Source organism: Syngnathus leptorhynchus, chromosome 11, assembly GCF_054491065.1.
Source record: "Syngnathus leptorhynchus isolate UIUO chromosome 11, UIUO_Slep, whole genome shotgun sequence".
NCBI classification, from domain to species: Eukaryota; Metazoa; Chordata; class Actinopteri; order Syngnathiformes; family Syngnathidae; genus Syngnathus; species Syngnathus leptorhynchus.
Genome location: NC_141205.1, coordinates 6,893,208 through 6,910,075, shown reverse-complemented (window position 1 = coordinate 6,910,075; position 16,868 = coordinate 6,893,208). Strand labels below are relative to the sequence as shown.

Genomic DNA, 16,868 nt, shown 5'->3' with positions numbered 1-16,868 from the left:
TGCAGGTCAGTGTTTGTCAATTATTAGCCAGGTATCTGATAGCAAAAAATATTTTATGATTTCTCAATATAGTTGATATATACAAGCAAACACTACAATAAAATAGCTAGAATTGAAAAGTAAAGAATCTGCTGATGATGCAGTAAAATTTCACTCTACCGTTTACAATTAACAGTCAGACTGACTCAGATTTACGCATAGATGAGTTTCAAGTCAATCTGCTGATTTATATGATCTTGTCTAATCTTCATCAATAGGTGTGCAAAACCCCCAGAACAATTGCATCCTTTGAGAAATTGAACAGACCCTGGGAAAAACTATGTTCGGCCACCGAGGGACCGCCCGCAGCAAGCGGGTTAGCCAATGGCCGTGCTGCCCTGTGATAATCAGTCCAGAGTTCACCGGCCGATGGCTCGCCTTTATCTTGCCTTGCTGTAAAGCTATGCAACATTTATTTTCCTCCCCAAGAGAAGTAAAGGCTGATTATGGCTTGCTGCAAACCGGTCTGGCAAAGATGTCATGTGGAGCGACTTGGAGGTGATGAGAAACAAAACAAACTGCCGTATTGAAAAAGTTGCCGGGATTCCTGAAGGATTGATTTTGTTCATTCAGAACTGACGAGCATAAATTTACTTCTTTGGATGTGTGGATTCATTTTAACAACATAACAGGCTCCCTGTGGTGTGTTGAAGAAAAAGGTTGGAAATTGTTATTTTTCTTCTTGCTTAAACTGCTATTCATGCGCAATGTGAGCAATTCTTTCCACTCGTCTTATCTGCAGTTTTACGAGCACCTTGAGCATGACTACGGTGACAAGCGTGACTCAAGTGAAGATATAAAAATGCTGCTGTGGAACTCTGCTGCAGTCGAGGATCCGCACAGGAACAGCAGTGACGATGGGGACGGAAATGTGGAACGGGTCCTCGTCCCTATTTTTGATGCCGTGATCTTGGTTTTGGGTGTCGGAGGGCACACAACGGTGATGGTGATCCTATGCAGGAGGAACAGGGGGAGGACGGCTCGGTCAGGAACAGGTACGGACATCCTCCTGCTGGCCCTGAGCTTTGCGGATCTTCTTCTGCTCTCCACGCTTCCCTTCCACACGGCCGCCATCGCCTTGCAGCGATGGCCTTTCGGGGACTTCCTGTGTCGTCTGGCAGGATTTTTGGGATCGGCCTGCACCTCGGCCAGCGCTTTTACGTTGTCCAACCTGGCGGTGTCGCGCTACATGACGGTGGTGCACCCCGCCAGAACTTACCGCTTCCTCTCGCCACGCCACGTCGCCATGACGGCCGCGCTTCTTTGGGTCCCGGCTTGCGCTCTGGCGGCACCCCAGCTGGTGTTTCGTTTTGTAGGAAGCTCTCCAGATAACCCGGACGCCCTTGCTTGCTTTGCTTTCCTCTACCACCAGGATCAGCTCATTTATGGATTGGTCCACTTTTTGGTGGCCTTCTTGCTCCCCCTGGTCACCATCGCCATCGCTTACGGTAATATCTACTTGTTCCTGTGGAGGACTCGAAATGCCGTTCAGGCTCCTCAAGTCGAACGTTACCAGAGTAAGGTCACCCAGACGTCAGCAATACTGGTGCTTGCGTTTACTCTGTGCTGGCTGCCCTCTTATGGCTTAACACTGGCCTTGCTATCTGACAAAAGTTCAGGGGCCACCGGCACGTCACCACGTTACGGCCCGCTCAGCGTGTTCGCACGACTCATGGCCATCGCGTCGACGGTCTTGAACCCCATCCTCTATGTGCTCATCTCCCAAAAGTTTCGACAGGATCTGCTGAGGCTGTTTAAGAGGGAAGGGAAGCGAGCCAATGGGGGCAGGGCCGTCTGATTGACAGTAATTACTCAGCGGCTACACAAACACGAGGCTGAGTCACACCACTTGTAATTACAATTAATCATTTGAAAGACTGCTAGGAAAGAACGGGCACTCCAGAGGATTACTCAACAAGTTGGGAAGAATCTCGCCGCTTCATGGGACTACAGACAACCTTGATTGAAATCATGCAAAGAAATCATTGAGGACACTCCAAAGGAATGTTGAGATCATCAAAAACACGGACAATAAGCTGGAATACTCACTCTCGACAACAGTCTTGCGGTCCGATCCATCATCGCTGATCTGCTGGATGTTGCCAAAGTGGATGTCGCTGAAGAAGACCCGATTGGCTCCCTTCCCTCCTCCCCCTCTGTAATCGAAGGTCAGCGCTATGACGTTCTTCATGTGCTCAGGGTCTTCAAACGGTTTGATGGGCGCGTTCAGGTTGTTTTCATCCGAGAGGTGGACGCTCTTTAGTATGGTGCGCTCCGAGTAGAGCAGGTAGCCGTCGTAGTCGCGGCAGGTGCGTCCGTCTTCGGCTAGCATGCCGTGTGCACAGGCACACGTGCGCTGGTCGTTGCCGCTGTACAGACAAAGCTGCTGGCATCCGCCGTTCTTGACTTTGCACACGTTTGTTCCTGCATGGACATACAGAATATGTTCAGAAATATTCTTTTGGAATTGCCAGCATTTTTAAAATGAGACATTTAACTACACTCCTGGTACCTTCATTTGGATCAGTCTTATACTTATAAGACTGATCCAAATGAATATAAGTTTAAGTCAATATAAGTTTAAGTCAATATAAGTTTAGCATTAATTCTGCCTCTTTAAACATAATGGTCTGTTTTGATTTAATCTGTCAAAATGGTAATAATTTACCAATATGTTAATAATAATGTAAAACAGATTAAATTATTTTATTACCCATCTCCTGTGACTAAAAAGAAAATCTTGACCTTTCTGACATTGTAAGTAGTATGTTACTTGTTAAGGCATATTTGGTTCTATGACATGTACGAATGTACCTCAAGTTGTAGCTGCAGACTACGTGCACACATATTCGGGTGCATCTCCGTAAATCAGAATATTGTAGACAGGTTCATTCATCTGTGCTCAATTCCAAATGTGAACGATATATTACACAAACTGATTAAACACATGAGGAAATATTTTATGCATGCTGTTGCATTTTATTGCAATCATTTCGTGATTAAATCCTGAGTGTATTGACTCAATATGTAATTTTTTAATCAAACTACTGAAATAATTCAAGTTGTCCATTATCTAATTGATGTATTATTTGACAGTTGAAAGACTTGCTCACCTTGCTGCCTTGCCCTGTTGAAGACCTTAATATCTTTGAGCTGCACCCCGATCCCGGTCCTCAGAGACACAGAGTCTGTGGCATTGTCTTTACTGCCTCTCTTTATGGAGCCATTGGCGTGAGTTCTACTCAAAAACAGAGCAAGAAACATTAGGACCGTGACTCTTCATAATCCATAACTAAAGGAGAAGGAGAAAAAACAAAAAACAGCATCTCACCGATCACTCCAGTAGATGTAGCTCTCAAAGACGGACACAGAGAACATGTCCATATTGTTGTTAGCCAGCACCACTTCCCTATTCTCTCCAGTCTCCAGATTGATGCGCTCAATTTTGTCTGTCCTGGCGTCACACCAGTACAGCATACTCTCCTGTAGGTACGCAGTGAAAAAGGAGGCCATTTTATCCAAAACAAAAAGGAGTAATGTGCTATGCTAGCAAGTAGTTTGTTCGCTTACCTCATAGTCAATGGAGATTCCATTGGGCCAGCTAATGCTGACATTTACTAACACAGCTCTTTGCGTGCCGTCCAGTCGGGAACGTTCGATACGAGGGTACTGACCCCACTCTGTCCAGAACAAGTATCTGCACAAACACAAGCACACAGATGATTCGCCTTCAAATTAGTCGTGAGCCAATAACAGCACTGATTGAAGACATCCATCGTCTCACCCTTTCTCGGGGTGAACGGTGATAGCACGGGGTTTGTCCAAGCCTTGAGAGATCACCACATAGCGGAAGGAGCCGTTCAGACGGGCCACCTCGATCACGTCAAAGCCTTGGTCTGTCCAGTAGATGTTTCCTGGAAGAAGAGGGGGAAAAAATATTTCATTTCTGTCTGTGTGTGTATTGATGGCCTTTTTTTGCGGTTTTTCTCACCTGCTATCCAGTCAACAGCTATCCCCTCCACCCTGCCGATGCCATTAGTGACCACATCTTCTCTCCATGTTTGGTCCCGCTTGGCCCTGCTAATAGTACTCAGGCCCATGTCCACCCAGTAGATCGTGTCATTATCTGAGAAACAAAAATAGACATTGATTCATAAAAACCAAACAGGATTTCTGTCCACCGTGCTTTTTAATGAGGGTGGATATTTTCTTAGTGAGAGGATTACCAGCATGGAAATCAATGCCCACGGCCAGGGAAGTTCCTGACACCGGCACCAGTGCGTCAGACTTGTCCGCCGGGTCCAAAGGAATACCACGGATACCCTCGTGGACAGAATATAGGAGGAAAGAGCCAACACCTACAGCAAACACACGCTCGTTCTTTAACAAGTGCTTGATCCCATTAACACGCTTTTTAAAAGTGCATAATAGAGAGTGTAACATGGCGCACCCTCGCAAGACTGCTGGCCTCGACGCAGGCTGTATCCTGCAGTGCACATGCAGGCTCTGGTGGTCGGGGAGGTGGGGAGACACAGCTGGGAGCAGTCACCATTGTTATTGCTGCAAAGATTGGTGCCTAGGAACAAAAAATACCCCACAAGTGCCAACAAATAAGATCATAGAAAAGTCAAAATCCAAACAGATGTGCATTTGCTGAGATTAACAAGTGGGATGTCCGCGAGAGGAACCGACCATAAATGGGTAACATTATTTCAACACATGTAATGACGTTTCAAGAGCCATATTAAAAAACTGACTTCAAAATTAGATTTAAAAAAAAAAGGAGGGGCTACGCACCTTTCTGTACAGTTTCATTGTATATCTTCATGTGCATCATTGGGGACGTGCTGTTCCTCAGGACTTTCCAATTGCCGCCGTCCTTCTTGTCACACGTTCCTATCTGATCAGTTCCTTGGTCGGCCCACCATAATTTATCGCCTGCAGGACAAAACACAGATTCATAAACAATTAGAACTGCGCTCAACACATGCATTGCCATTTGAGAATGATACAGAAATTATTGATATTTGCGATGGAAATTGGGACTTACCCATAATGGCCAGAGCCGTCGCCTTGGTCAGCTTGCCCTTGACTCCTTCAAGTATTTCAAGCCCGGAACCATCCAACTTGCAGCGGTTGATGGTGCTGTTTCCGGAGCTGATCCAGTATAGCTGCTTGGTATCAAAGTCAATAGAGAGCCCTGCGAAACAAAACAGCTCTTGGCTTTTGTTGACGTTTGATTCAAGAATGAGAAGATGAACCATTTAGTTGGTTTCAACTTGATAACAGCCCTTTGAGGGAAATCGTAACTACAAAATAGCCTACGACAAAAATGATAGAAGATAAAAGCCAGAATGAGAAAAAAAAATAAAACATAAGTAATAGGAGATTAATCTGCCGCTCAGTTTTATCATAAACAAACAAGCCACTTCAACGCAACGATGCGGATAATGCATGAAGGTCAAACTTGAGTTGCTTGGGTTATTCCATAAAAAGGACGCCAGCTTTACGTGCTTTCTTACAAAAACATAAATCAAAAAATAAATACATCTGAATATAACTGCCTGTACATATTTCACAAATAATCTCAGCCATGTGCAATGAGTCTAAACAAAAGCTTTAAAATAAAGCTCATTTCAACAAATATTGATGCTAATGTGTTATCTAATCTACGTGGTCCTGGTCCAATGGTGTCTTTGAAGGGAACCCCCAAGGAACACCTGAATAAACACGCTCAATCACTCACCAACGGGGCCTTTCTGATTGGTGAATAGGACACTTTGGTTGCTGCCGTCTGTGTTGGCAATGCTGATGTTGTCCCCATCTGTCCAGTAGAGCTTCCTGAGGAAGGCAAGCGGAGAGAATCAGTAAAGCTACAGCAGCCAAAAATGTGCCTTAATTCAGAGTGGCACAAAAAAAAAGAAAAAAATGGCGGAAACCCGAGATGACTGAATAACGTTGCTTTGAAAGCATAGCAACAAAACCGCAGCGCTTTAAATTTGGCTCCAAAACACATCAAGCGTCTGCCTGGGTAGAATGTTTAAAACAAACAGTCTCTACCACACCATTGATTTAATTGCTAAAACGCCTTCAATTCAAATAACAACAGGATGCAGCAGATTTTTTGCCCCACCCCCCGACACTCCGCCTCGACACAGGCCCTGATGCATTTGCTACGTTAGTGTCAGTAAGAGGACAAATGCATCTAGGCAGCATCTGGTCCTCATTTTCCCCCCATGCCAACAATGCTCACGTCGGAAACATTCCTCTATTTAAGTGTGCTTCAAAGCCGGGACGACTCTCTGAAATACAGGAAGGAGTAAATAAAAAACAGAACATTTACTACAGGAACTTTCTGATCTACCTCAAAAATAGTTGGAAAAAAAAAAGGGAAAAATTCCTGCAGGACAAAACCAGCTTGTATATAAATACAGATGGACCGTTTTTGCTGTGCTGGCGAGAAGAGAGGTCGGGTAGGTTTGCTTTGGGGAGCTCAGCGGGGGATTAGGTTTCAAGACACTAAGGAAAACATTTGCGAAAAGAGACCAAAGATGGAGGACAAACATGGAAACTGAAATAGGGACAAACAGACTGTAAATAATTCAGGAACCAGTGGAGCGGAAACTTCTTTGAGAATGAAGGGATGTGACATGTGGCAGGTTAAAGGTGATCTCGACATTTGAATACTGGAGTGACGGGTTGGATGTGTGACTAACCCCAAAATGGGATGTAGCACCAGGCAGTGGGGCTTCTCCAGACCCTGGATGACAGCATTTTTGAAAGAGCCATCCAGTCTGGCAACATTAATCTGTTTCTTATTGGCATCATAACTGGTCCAGAAGAGATTCCTGGACACCCAGTCGACCGCAAGGCCATGAGCATTGGGTAGATCTAAAGATGGAAAAAAATATTATTCTACTGAATATATTTGATGACGTCCTGTTTTATATGACGAGTCATACCAGCAGAAATCACGGTTTCAACTCCGGTGCCATTAATGAAAGCTCTCTTGATGGTTTGAGTGCGGACGTCTGACCAGTAGATGCGCTGTTCCAGAGCGTCATAGTCCACCACGGTCACATTGTCAATGTCGGGCACGGTGAAGGAGATGATGTAGTTGTAGTAGGGGTTGTCTATGTCCACTCCTCGGATTTCGATTTGCCGAGCATAGAGCAGGAACTGCCGATCCTCTGAGGGAGGGGGGGGGGGTTGTTTTATTTGATTGCGCCTCCAGAGATTTACATAAACGATTCCTCGATCATTACGGCCGCTTGAATAAACAGTTTGTGTTCCCGCGGCTTTTGCATCAATTACGTCTGCTTGTCTGGCTAACCCGGTTGTGAGCATGCGAGCGAATGCAATGAGAAGCTATCCATTACTTTTGTAATCGTCTAGCCGGTCCTATTATCACTTAACTGACGCAGTCGCCGACAATTGATAGACAGCGAAAGAGAAAGAGTGAAAGGGAGAAGGAGGGGAATAATAATGTCGAGCTGGATCAGCTCAGCCAGGCGAGGTGCGGGCTGCGGTGGATGCCCGCATCAGACAAGAGCGAGCCTCTCCATTCCATTACCCCTGAAGAGAATAGCAAACCCTGCCCTGAATACTAATCTCAAGCGCCGCCGACTACACACAAAGTCACTTCAATGGACACAAAAGCCATCATAATAATGGCACCTCAAAGTGAGTAGGGAAAAAAAGTATTGTTTAATGCCAAACTCCCTTCTGTCACCCACACATTTATATATACATAAACAAAAATAAACGATTCAGCAAGAACAGGGATTACATTCTGCTTTTTTGAAAAAAGTGAGAGGGATTTACTTGCAAGCTTAACGATAGGGAGTCGAGAATTTGTCTTGTGCTGTAGCTGCGGAGCGTGTGTACGTGTGTGCCTGTGTGTGTGTTCACGCTTACCATAACATGTACGCTTGTCAGGCCCGAGTTTCATGAGGTGGGGGCAGCCACACGAGAATGTCTGATTGTAGTTGATGAGGCATAGGTGAGTGCAGGGCTTCTGGCCATTTACATCTGCGCACGGGTTTGGCGCTGGAAGGGAAAAAAAAGAAAGCATTTTAATGCAATTACAAGTTTTATCATTTGGGGATCGAAGGCTTCAGTACGCAGGGTATATAATTTAATCATTAGAGCTCCATAGGTGGAGCTTGAAGATGTTAGTGGATGAGGCAGGGGAGCAAGACTGAAGTCTCCAGTCTGGATCAAAGATAATGAAATTGTAATTTGGCCATCGCAGCATGCATGATGTCATTGCTATTAGCTTATTTGAAATGTAAACAAACAAATGTTCAGATTGCTCACCCTCAGGCTGTCTGGACGGATGGTAGACCTGGAGGTCAAAAGGTTGCGTGTTGGTTCGCTGGACGACAGTGACGTTGCTCCCGGTCCACTTGTTGGCCTTGGCCAAGGTATTTGTCCTCCAGTCCGTCCAGTAAACTTCACCGCCGTACATGGTGACAGCAAAAGGATGGGACAGATACTCGTGGCCTCTCAGAACTTCAATTAGCCCAGAACCGTCGTATTTGGCGGAATAAATAGCATCGGACCTGCGATGAACAAAAACGTTTAATTGGGTTTTCGATTTAATCCAAGCACCCAAAAAGCCACTTGTGTTTGACCTGGCATCGATCCAGAGGATGCGGCGCTCGAGATAATCCACAGTGAGTCCGTTTGGCCAGCCGCCATTGCCAGTTTCCTTGTGAATCGTCTTTCTGCCTTGGCCACTCATGGACGCTGCTTCAATCCTTGGCAAACTGGCATCCCAGTCGGTCCAGAAGAGGATCCTGACAAGAGTTTGTGTTGAAGAAAATGTTTGCCATTGTGTGCGTTGCAGTGTAAGTGTTAAATACCCATCACGAGGATCCAGGGCTATCGCTCGAGGATGCTCCACATCTCCGGCCAACAGTGTGGTCCTCATGGTGCCGTCCAGCTTGGCTACCTCAATTTGGTCCAGGTTGCTTTCCACCCAGTAAATGTTTCCCGCTATCCAGTCTACCGCCAGGCCCTCGGGGGTCGCCAGCCCGTACTGGATTACTACGTCAAAGCTGGTTAAAGCTTCAGAAAAAGACACGGAAGTAAATGCTAATCCATTTTGTGTGAGTTTCTTCGTCTATGCACAAATTGAAGTCTTAATTAGAAAATGTGCCTCGAGAAAGAAAGACGTACTTATTATTTTACAATAATGCAAAAAAAAAAAAAATCCAACCTAATACTGCTTCACATTCCAATTGTGAACTTGTTTTCTTAAACCGTTTGCACATTTATAGATAATGGCACTCAAATTTCACTGCACCCCAAAGCGGTGATTTATTTTGCTTCAGGCTTTCTGAATTATGTAAATGTAATCCACAAAATTTTATTCTGAGCTAACATTGCATAACATTAACTCCAACGCTAGTATTTAAATGTTTGGGAGGAATCATAGCTATTTAAATAATTTGACTCCAAATATTGCTCCAAAATATTTGATACACTTTATCATATCAACACAAATCTCACCCCCGTTCTCAGATAGTTTGCCACGATAGATCTTATCCTCCACAACGTCAGTCCAATAGAGGGCACTTTGACTCAGATGGAAATCCAAAGCGATGGTGTTCCTCAAACCGGGCACCAGCACGCTGAACTCTCCCTTATTGAGATCAATGCGGCGTATCTCATGTCGATTTGAGAAAATGATAAAGGGCTTAAAAGGATCTGTGGGAATGGAGAGTAAAAGTCACAGGGCACATTTTAAAGGACACAGATGGCAAAGTGTTTAAGCCTCACTGGGGCCACTTCAGCTCCACACCTCCACGTAATTTACTGGTTGATGGAAAAGTGTTCAAATTCTGTCCGGTTACAAGATAGCATAAATAAAACAGCGCATTTGTGTCTAACAGGCAGTTAGACAAGCAACAGAATGGATGAAAGACCTGGCAGGATCAGCACGATCATTCATCACCAGAATTGTGTCGGAAGAGGATGCTCTTTAACTGGATTATTCAATTTAAAACGGAATTAAAAGCATCTTCACTCATCTCAAGTACTAAAAGGCCTTGAGATTTTTTTGTATTTTACCTTTTCCTATTGAGCAGTTTTGGCTCGCCATTTTAAACTCTCTACTTCTATATTCATCCTTCTCTGTAAATCATTCATCAAGCATTTAGATGTGTCGAGACATATTTTGTCTTACCGGTGCTCTTGCAGTTCTCCATATCCTGTTCCAGTTCCCAACCTTCGTAGCAAGAACATTTCACACTGAACTTGTCCTGTTTGCAGCGCTGACTGCACTTGAGGTGTTTGGCACAGAAGCTCTGGATCTGACAGGTCTTGTTGTCTGAACGCAGCTCCATGCCAAGTGGGCAAGAACAAATCACACCCTCGCCGGGGGCCACTGTGCAATTATGGCTGCAGTGACCATTGTCCAGTGAACACAAGTCTAAAAAAAGAACATCTGGATATTAGCCTATATTAGTATCGAATAAATGTGTGACCCGAGTTAATGTGGTTCCAACAATTTCTGCAGGCCGAATCAAATTGTCCGTCTTGATGCCGCGCTTCTCTTGTTTTCATGTTTCCGTCACCCAAAACAAATCCTCAGTTCCGTTGGTGCTTACCACAGAGTTTCTCATCAGAGCCATCTGGGCAGTGTTCCGTGCCATCGCAAAGTTTTTCTGCAGGCAGGCAGATGGTGGAGTCATTGGCACACACGTGGTGAGACAGTTTACACACCAGCGCTTCGCAGTTTTCTTCGTCCGAATTGTCCTCGCAGTCGCTGTCTCCGTCGCACATCCAAGCTTTGCTGATGCACCGTGCTGCAAAGAGATGTCACTTGTCAAGCAAATCATCCCTTATCAGCTCCTTCGCAGTAACGTCAGATTATTCACCAGAGTCCCTGCAACCAAATTTGACCGCCGGGTCGCACATGTGCGTGACGCCATCACAGTTCTTCTCGTCGCTCAAGTCCATGCAGTCGGTATCACCGTCGCAGCGCCAACGCAGGGGAATGCACAGGCCGTCCATGCGGCATTGGAACTCATCCGTGTGGCAGCCTCCGGGCGGACGAGTGGCTGCGGGGAAAAAAGGAGAGGACGCCGCATCACTCATCTCATGTTCAACTGATTTTCAAAAGAAGCTAATTGATTGTCGGTATTGCTATGCATGTTTTATTGAGTACCAATCAAATCCAAGGATCCAACATGTCCAACAAGAGTCAGGGGGAAAAAAAAACAGCCCCTCACACCAAGTGTTCTTAACAAGCACTTGTATACAATAATTAGCAATTTTGCTTGCCAAAATGCCAATGAAACATTTTACATGATGTGCACTTGATGCATACGTAAAAATGGCAGCGCTTATCACGAGGAGTCCATTGGCATTCATGGTTGTTTTGCTGTGATGAATGCTGCTATGGAGTGCAGTCATTGCCCAAAGGCTACAGCTTTTTCTATTATACATAAAAAAATAATTAATAAATGAATAAATAAATAAATAAACACAAACGCTACTCGGTGCAGGCAGCAGACTTAAATTGAGACAGCTCTCAAAGCTTCCTACTTTCTTCAAGCCCGGACTGTACTTTAGCTATGAGTAAAGCGTGATTTATATTAGGATGTTTTTCTTTGTTTAATAAAACAGAACTAAACGAACCGAGAAGCAGGACATAAGATTTGATTCAACTTGAGTGACATCTCATTTGATATGATTTTACACTTCAGAACCGATAGGCAGGCTGAGATATAATATTCACTTTATTCTATATTAATCTAATATAATATTCATATACAATATTCAAATTCTAATAATAACATAATAATATTTTTTCTCCTATTATCCTTATTTTTGGTCATCAACAGTCTGGGATCTAAGCAGTCTGAGATACCAACCCTGATTTGTGCAGTTTGCGTGGGTTTCATCGCTATAGTCCCCACAGTCATTATCCCCGTCACAAGTCCAATAATCGGGGATACATCGACCGCTGTTGCACTTGAACTGAGCACTGGAGCACGAGTGACTGCAGCCGGCCTCGTCACTGTTGTCCCCGCAGTCATTATCTGAAAAGGAAATTCACAGTCACATCACAAAGCGTTGTTCACAGCAACAAAGGAAAGGTGTTTGAATAGAGCGTCCAGAGATTTTTTTTAAATGACAGAAACTGCATTGATCAAACCATGCACCATGAGGGAATGTATCCAGCTTTGATACATTGAGCTTGGCAGAAAAGCACGATTAGCAGTTTATACCCCATACCAATCCGTCTCTTATAACATTTATCGTGACAGAATCTGATTTGAATAGAAAATTAATTCTGCCGACACGCTTCTTTTTATCATTTGACCTGTCACTCTAAAACAGCCAATTAGATTATCTTTGCATGACTCGATAACGCATTTGCAATTTGCCCAATTTAATTTAGCTCGGAATTTTCTTCGTGCAGCGGCAGCAATATTAGCATCGGCGTGCGGCCACGTTTAAAGCCAAGCGGCCCTTAAGTTATTGTTAGCCTGCCGGGCTAATCTACGAGCCGGCCAAGCGACTTGGCTGCTGCTGCTGCTGCTCCTGCGGTGCATGTTGATCTATGCACTAACTGGCCAGGTTTAGACAAAGCAATTCATCAGAGCCGTCGCCAGAATCCTTTTCTGAAAGACAGAATCAATGCGAGACACCAGAATGGGCGAATAGCACGGAACTAGGAGACCAACAGATAGGAAAGAAAACATAAATCTGCATGGTGACACAGCCACTGAGTGAGATCGAGCTCAGACGTGGAAATGGAAGACACACTGAAAAAGAGAGAAATGCGGAAATGACACTCACCGTTATCACAGCGCCAGTTAATGTTGATGCAACGTCCATTGTTGCATGTAAACTGGGTGAGGGGGAAACACGTGGGATAGGCTGTGTATACAAAACAAATCAGATCATTTTGGATCCTGAACATTCCTGAGTGAGGAAGGGGTTCTGGTTGACCCACCACAAGAGGCAGGCTCATCGGACCGATCCCCGCAGTCGTCATCCAGGTCGCACGTCCAGGAGCTGGGTATACAGCGCCCGCTGGAGCACGAGTACTGATTGGGCGGGCATGTGCGAGCTGGAAGGGCAACCAGATTACAACCAGAACTGCACGGAAGGGGCACCTGATTCTCTGACTACCTGAACAGGTGGTGTTGGATTCGTCCTCATCGTTGCCGCAGTCATTGTCGCCGTCGCACAACCAGCGCGTGGGAATGCAACGGTTGTTCTGGCATTTAAATCTGTCAGTAGGGCAGGTGTGCTGGTCTGGAAACAAGGAGAAAAAAAAAGTAAGAGACAGGCTGGAGAGATATGCAAATGAGTTTGCTAACTTACGACACAAGTCGGGAGCCTCATCGCTGTTGTCCAGGCAGTCGTTGTCGCCGTCGCACTTCCAGCGTTCCTGGATGCAGCGATTATTTTTACATGCAAACTCTCCGGCCTGGCACTGAGGAGGCGGCACGTAAGACGGGTTGGCTGTGGATGACAAGAAGAAGCAAAATAGTAACATGGAGGGAAAACAAAAAAAAAGGTATAAACTGATGAATGTAGCATGGGCCAGCATTTTGTGTTGTAATGTTTTTTTTTTGTGTACAGTGGTTATATGTTGTCGTCTTTTTGAACATTTGATACTCGCCTTTGCAGCTAGTGTTGTCAGTGGGGTCGAGTATTTGGTCCTCTGCGCAGGCACACTGCCTGCCTCCCGGTATGGCCAAGCACAGGCTGGTGCAGCCTCCGTTGTGCACACGACACGCATTTGAACCTGGAAGATGAAGATCGTAAAGTGGCATAAACACAAAGGAGAGGAAAAACAGAAAAGTGGCTCGTCTACCTTGCTGTTGCTGAGCATCATACATCCGTATTTCAAAAATGGGCGGCCTTTCATTGCGCAGTAGGGTGGCAGTGCTCGTGGTGGTGTCCAACTTGTATATGCTGCCACTGCGATACTCGTTCCAGAACAAAAAGTGTTTATAGTGGCAGAGACCAAAGGCGTGATTCAGCTCCAGGCCCTCGTACACCGTCTAGCCATGTGAAGAAAAACACAGGAAGAGGACAAAATGTGTCAGCGGTGACCTTTGCTTTTAACTTCTGTCTGTTTCCAGCTAATGGCACTAGAAATTTAGGCAGTTGACATTTTGGGTCTCATTACCGAACAAGCACTAAATCACCTGCAAATTAAAAGCTTCCTAATTCATTTGTATCGGCTTCATAAAAACGAATAAAGGCATCTGGATATAGTTCAAGCTAAGCTATGTTAAAGTGTTCCAATTATAGTGACGGTGGCGAGTTCTAACCTTGCGTTCTGAGGTGTTGAGGTAAACCATCTCGATGCGGTCATAGTAGGCGTCCACCCAGTAAAGGATTCCCTGCGGGATGTCCAGGCTCAGGCCGTTGGGCCACAGCACCGTTTTGCTGGTGAGGAAAACGTTCCTGTTGGAGCCGTCCATCCAAGCGCGTTCAATTTTTCCTCGTTTGCTCTCCTTGGGATCCTCCTCCCAGTCTGTCCAGTACATCCACCTTTAGAAGACATAAAGTTGAGCCTCTTTATTGATCAAAAAAGTCTGTCTCAATATTTTTGCACGTGCAATACCCCATCTATCTTAATTTCCCTCCTTTCTACAACTTCCTTTTTTCTCTCCCGCAGCCTGATGGATTTCAGGCATTAGTGCAGGCTAGTGCCTTTCCCTCGGGGCGCGCCATCAACTCACATCATGGCAGCAAAGCAAATAGTGTGTGTGTGTGTGTGTGTGTGTGTGTGTGTGTGTGTGTGTGTGTGTGTGTGTGTGTGTGTGTGTGTGTGTGTGTGTGTGTCAGTGTGTGCGTGTGTGTATTTTTGAGCACTTATTTCTCAAGACAAAGCTCAAGAGGTCACGGTAATAAGACTCATGCATTCACAGGCAGGTTAGGCTCGCTATGAAAGAGTGAGAGGCAAACGCTCCTTGTCCAGAGGTGATTCAAATTAATATCAACCTATGTGGAAATCTGTGAGCGGTCTTATTATTAGGGAAGATGGAAGATGATAGTAAGAGAGCAAAAATAAGATAATGACCCATCATTACCAGTAAAAGTGCTTTCCAAGTGTACAGAAAAAAACCCACACAAAAGTGCAACATTGATGATAGTGGAGGAACCTGCGGCCATGTCCCTTACCCGTGGAGAGGGTCCACCACGATTGCACGAGGGTGAGTCATTTTATCTTCAATGAGAGTCTTGCGAGTTTGCGAGGCTTTCTCCAGCCGAGCCACGCTAATGGTTTTTTTGGGCCCGTCGTCTGTCCAGTACAAATTGTTTGCCATCCAGTCCACGGCGATGCCTTCCACCGTATGGATCCCTGGGAAAATATTCGAAATTAAGTCTCCCATGCTGCTGTTTTTTTTTCCCTCGTGGTGTCGCAACCCACCTTCTTTTAGAATTGTGTCTCTCTCAGTGCCATCGATCTTCTGCCGCCCAATGATATAGCTGGTAGCATCGGCGAAGTAAATAAACTCACTTTCGGCGTGAAAATCCAGAGCTCTGGGCTTCATTAGATTCTCAATAGGGATCATGTACTCATCAGGAACCTTGGCATTCATATCCATGCCCCTGATTACTCCCGGGCGACCTTTACCGTAGACTAGGAAGAGCTCATGCTCAGGCTCTGAAGCAAAACAAGGAATCGACAGCAGCGCTTAAGAATGGAAATCACTTGAACACATCTGCTTGTGAGAACAAATGAGCAAATTAGATGCTTATTCAGGTCTGTTGTTTTTTTTCATGATAATAAATGAATAGCAAGAGATCCTCATTCTAGAGACAGCTTTATGTAGCGTTCAAGAGACTCTTCATCAGTAAAATCGTTAAGAACATTTGCATTGGCAGTCTGACCTCAGGAGGAATATAAAAGTAGGGATATAAATTTTGGTCTCCAATTGAATAAAAAAACAGAGCTCATGCTAAAATGACAGGCTGGCTGGGAGTATAGCTGTGACAAGGTCAGAGACCATCAGTTCTTTTCAAAGCTTCTTAGTAGACTAGAGATCTGACGAGACTTTTGTTCAGTGAGGACAATTGAATGAAAAACATCTACTTTAAATGTTTTGAGTTGCATAACCTTCAAAATCTATTGGGTTGTTTTCTCGGTTTTGGTGAATAGTTTCCGCGAAGAGTGAGAATTTGTCAAATATGTACCTTTAACTTTGGAAATTTTGTCTTGCTTTATTCAATCGTTGAAGGTGAAATTTCACTGTTTCATAATGCGACTTACTTTTACAAGACTTGCCATCGCTTCCCAGGCTGAATCCGGAGCGACAGCGGCACGTGCGGGTCTTGTGTCCGTTTCCCAGCAGACAGATGTCGGAGCAACCTCCCGCTTTTCCAAACTGGTCCACCTCACACGCGTGGCTTCGGACTGCACAGGAGCGGGAAGATGTTATGCAAAGCAAATGCGTTTGCATGTATTGTGATAAAATGCAATGTGTACCTGGAGGTTGGCGCCGCTGATGGTAGACATGCAGCGCACCTCCTTTGTCCACACGTGTCACCACTTGGTAGTCTGGGCTATTGAATCGATTGATTCGAATCACACTGGTCTTGGGTTGCATGTTGGCGTTGTCCGAGTTGGTGGCGTAGAGGTAGTTTTCAAACACAGTCAGCCCGTACAGATGCTCAATCTTGAATGAGAAGTAGAGACAAAACATAATACTTATTATTCTGAAAACAACCCCAAAACTTTCCTGCTGAATGGATGTTGAACACAAACAGTGCAGCAACACATGTAGACCGAAAACTCACCAGACAATATGGCAAGTTTGTGCCATAGTCATATTATTTATGCTATG

The 16,868-nt window shown here is 45.0% G+C and overlaps 2 protein-coding genes across 3 annotated transcripts in view; one reads left to right on the top strand and one right to left on the bottom strand.

Moving 5' to 3' along the window:
- Window positions 1–16,868, bottom strand: part of LOC147049155 (low-density lipoprotein receptor-related protein 1-like) — a 63,189-nt gene that overhangs the window by 16,894 nt on the left and 29,427 nt on the right. The window contains exons 9-41 of the mRNA XM_085924892.1: window positions 16,511–16,700; window positions 16,295–16,438; window positions 15,452–15,688; window positions 15,202–15,382; window positions 14,346–14,568; window positions 13,883–14,072; window positions 13,688–13,813; window positions 13,387–13,527; window positions 13,192–13,317; window positions 13,013–13,129; window positions 12,856–12,936; window positions 11,925–12,092; window positions 10,926–11,108; window positions 10,656–10,853; window positions 10,232–10,477; window positions 9,556–9,753; window positions 8,907–9,111; window positions 8,676–8,840; window positions 8,359–8,603; window positions 7,957–8,088; window positions 7,002–7,229; window positions 6,756–6,930; window positions 5,786–5,880; window positions 5,090–5,239; window positions 4,837–4,977; window positions 4,490–4,615; window positions 4,266–4,397; window positions 4,031–4,165; window positions 3,824–3,953; window positions 3,610–3,736; window positions 3,371–3,522; window positions 3,153–3,277; window positions 2,089–2,463 (exon numbers count right to left, since the gene is read on the bottom strand). Coding sequence (XP_085781018.1) covers window positions 2,089–2,463; window positions 3,153–3,277; window positions 3,371–3,522; window positions 3,610–3,736; window positions 3,824–3,953; window positions 4,031–4,165; window positions 4,266–4,397; window positions 4,490–4,615; window positions 4,837–4,977; window positions 5,090–5,239; window positions 5,786–5,880; window positions 6,756–6,930; window positions 7,002–7,229; window positions 7,957–8,088; window positions 8,359–8,603; window positions 8,676–8,840; window positions 8,907–9,111; window positions 9,556–9,753; window positions 10,232–10,477; window positions 10,656–10,853; window positions 10,926–11,108; window positions 11,925–12,092; window positions 12,856–12,936; window positions 13,013–13,129; window positions 13,192–13,317; window positions 13,387–13,527; window positions 13,688–13,813; window positions 13,883–14,072; window positions 14,346–14,568; window positions 15,202–15,382; window positions 15,452–15,688; window positions 16,295–16,438; window positions 16,511–16,700 — 5,587 coding nt within the window. The remainder of the gene's footprint in view (window positions 1–2,088; window positions 2,464–3,152; window positions 3,278–3,370; window positions 3,523–3,609; window positions 3,737–3,823; window positions 3,954–4,030; window positions 4,166–4,265; window positions 4,398–4,489; window positions 4,616–4,836; window positions 4,978–5,089; window positions 5,240–5,785; window positions 5,881–6,755; window positions 6,931–7,001; window positions 7,230–7,956; window positions 8,089–8,358; window positions 8,604–8,675; window positions 8,841–8,906; window positions 9,112–9,555; window positions 9,754–10,231; window positions 10,478–10,655; window positions 10,854–10,925; window positions 11,109–11,924; window positions 12,093–12,855; window positions 12,937–13,012; window positions 13,130–13,191; window positions 13,318–13,386; window positions 13,528–13,687; window positions 13,814–13,882; window positions 14,073–14,345; window positions 14,569–15,201; window positions 15,383–15,451; window positions 15,689–16,294; window positions 16,439–16,510; window positions 16,701–16,868) is intronic.
- LOC147049156 (galanin receptor type 2-like) lies at window positions 464–2,831 on the top strand. Of its 2 annotated transcripts, XM_085924895.1 has the most exons (3): window positions 464–537; window positions 613–698; window positions 782–2,831. In XM_085924895.1, exon 3 carries the CDS (start codon window positions 842–844, stop codon window positions 1,835–1,837), a length of 996 nt encoding a protein of 331 aa, XP_085781021.1. In that variant the 5' UTR covers window positions 464–537; window positions 613–698; window positions 782–841; the 3' UTR covers window positions 1,838–2,831. The 2 variants fall into 2 exon arrangements, with proteins under 2 accessions (XP_085781021.1, XP_085781020.1); XM_085924894.1 differs by having other exon boundaries at window positions 473–698.

Bases quoted from the DNA above. Each gene is read 5' to 3' on its own strand.
- LOC147049156 (XM_085924895.1), top strand. From the start codon at position 842: ATGCTGCTGTGGAACTCTGCTGCAGTCGAGGATCCGCACAGGAACAGC.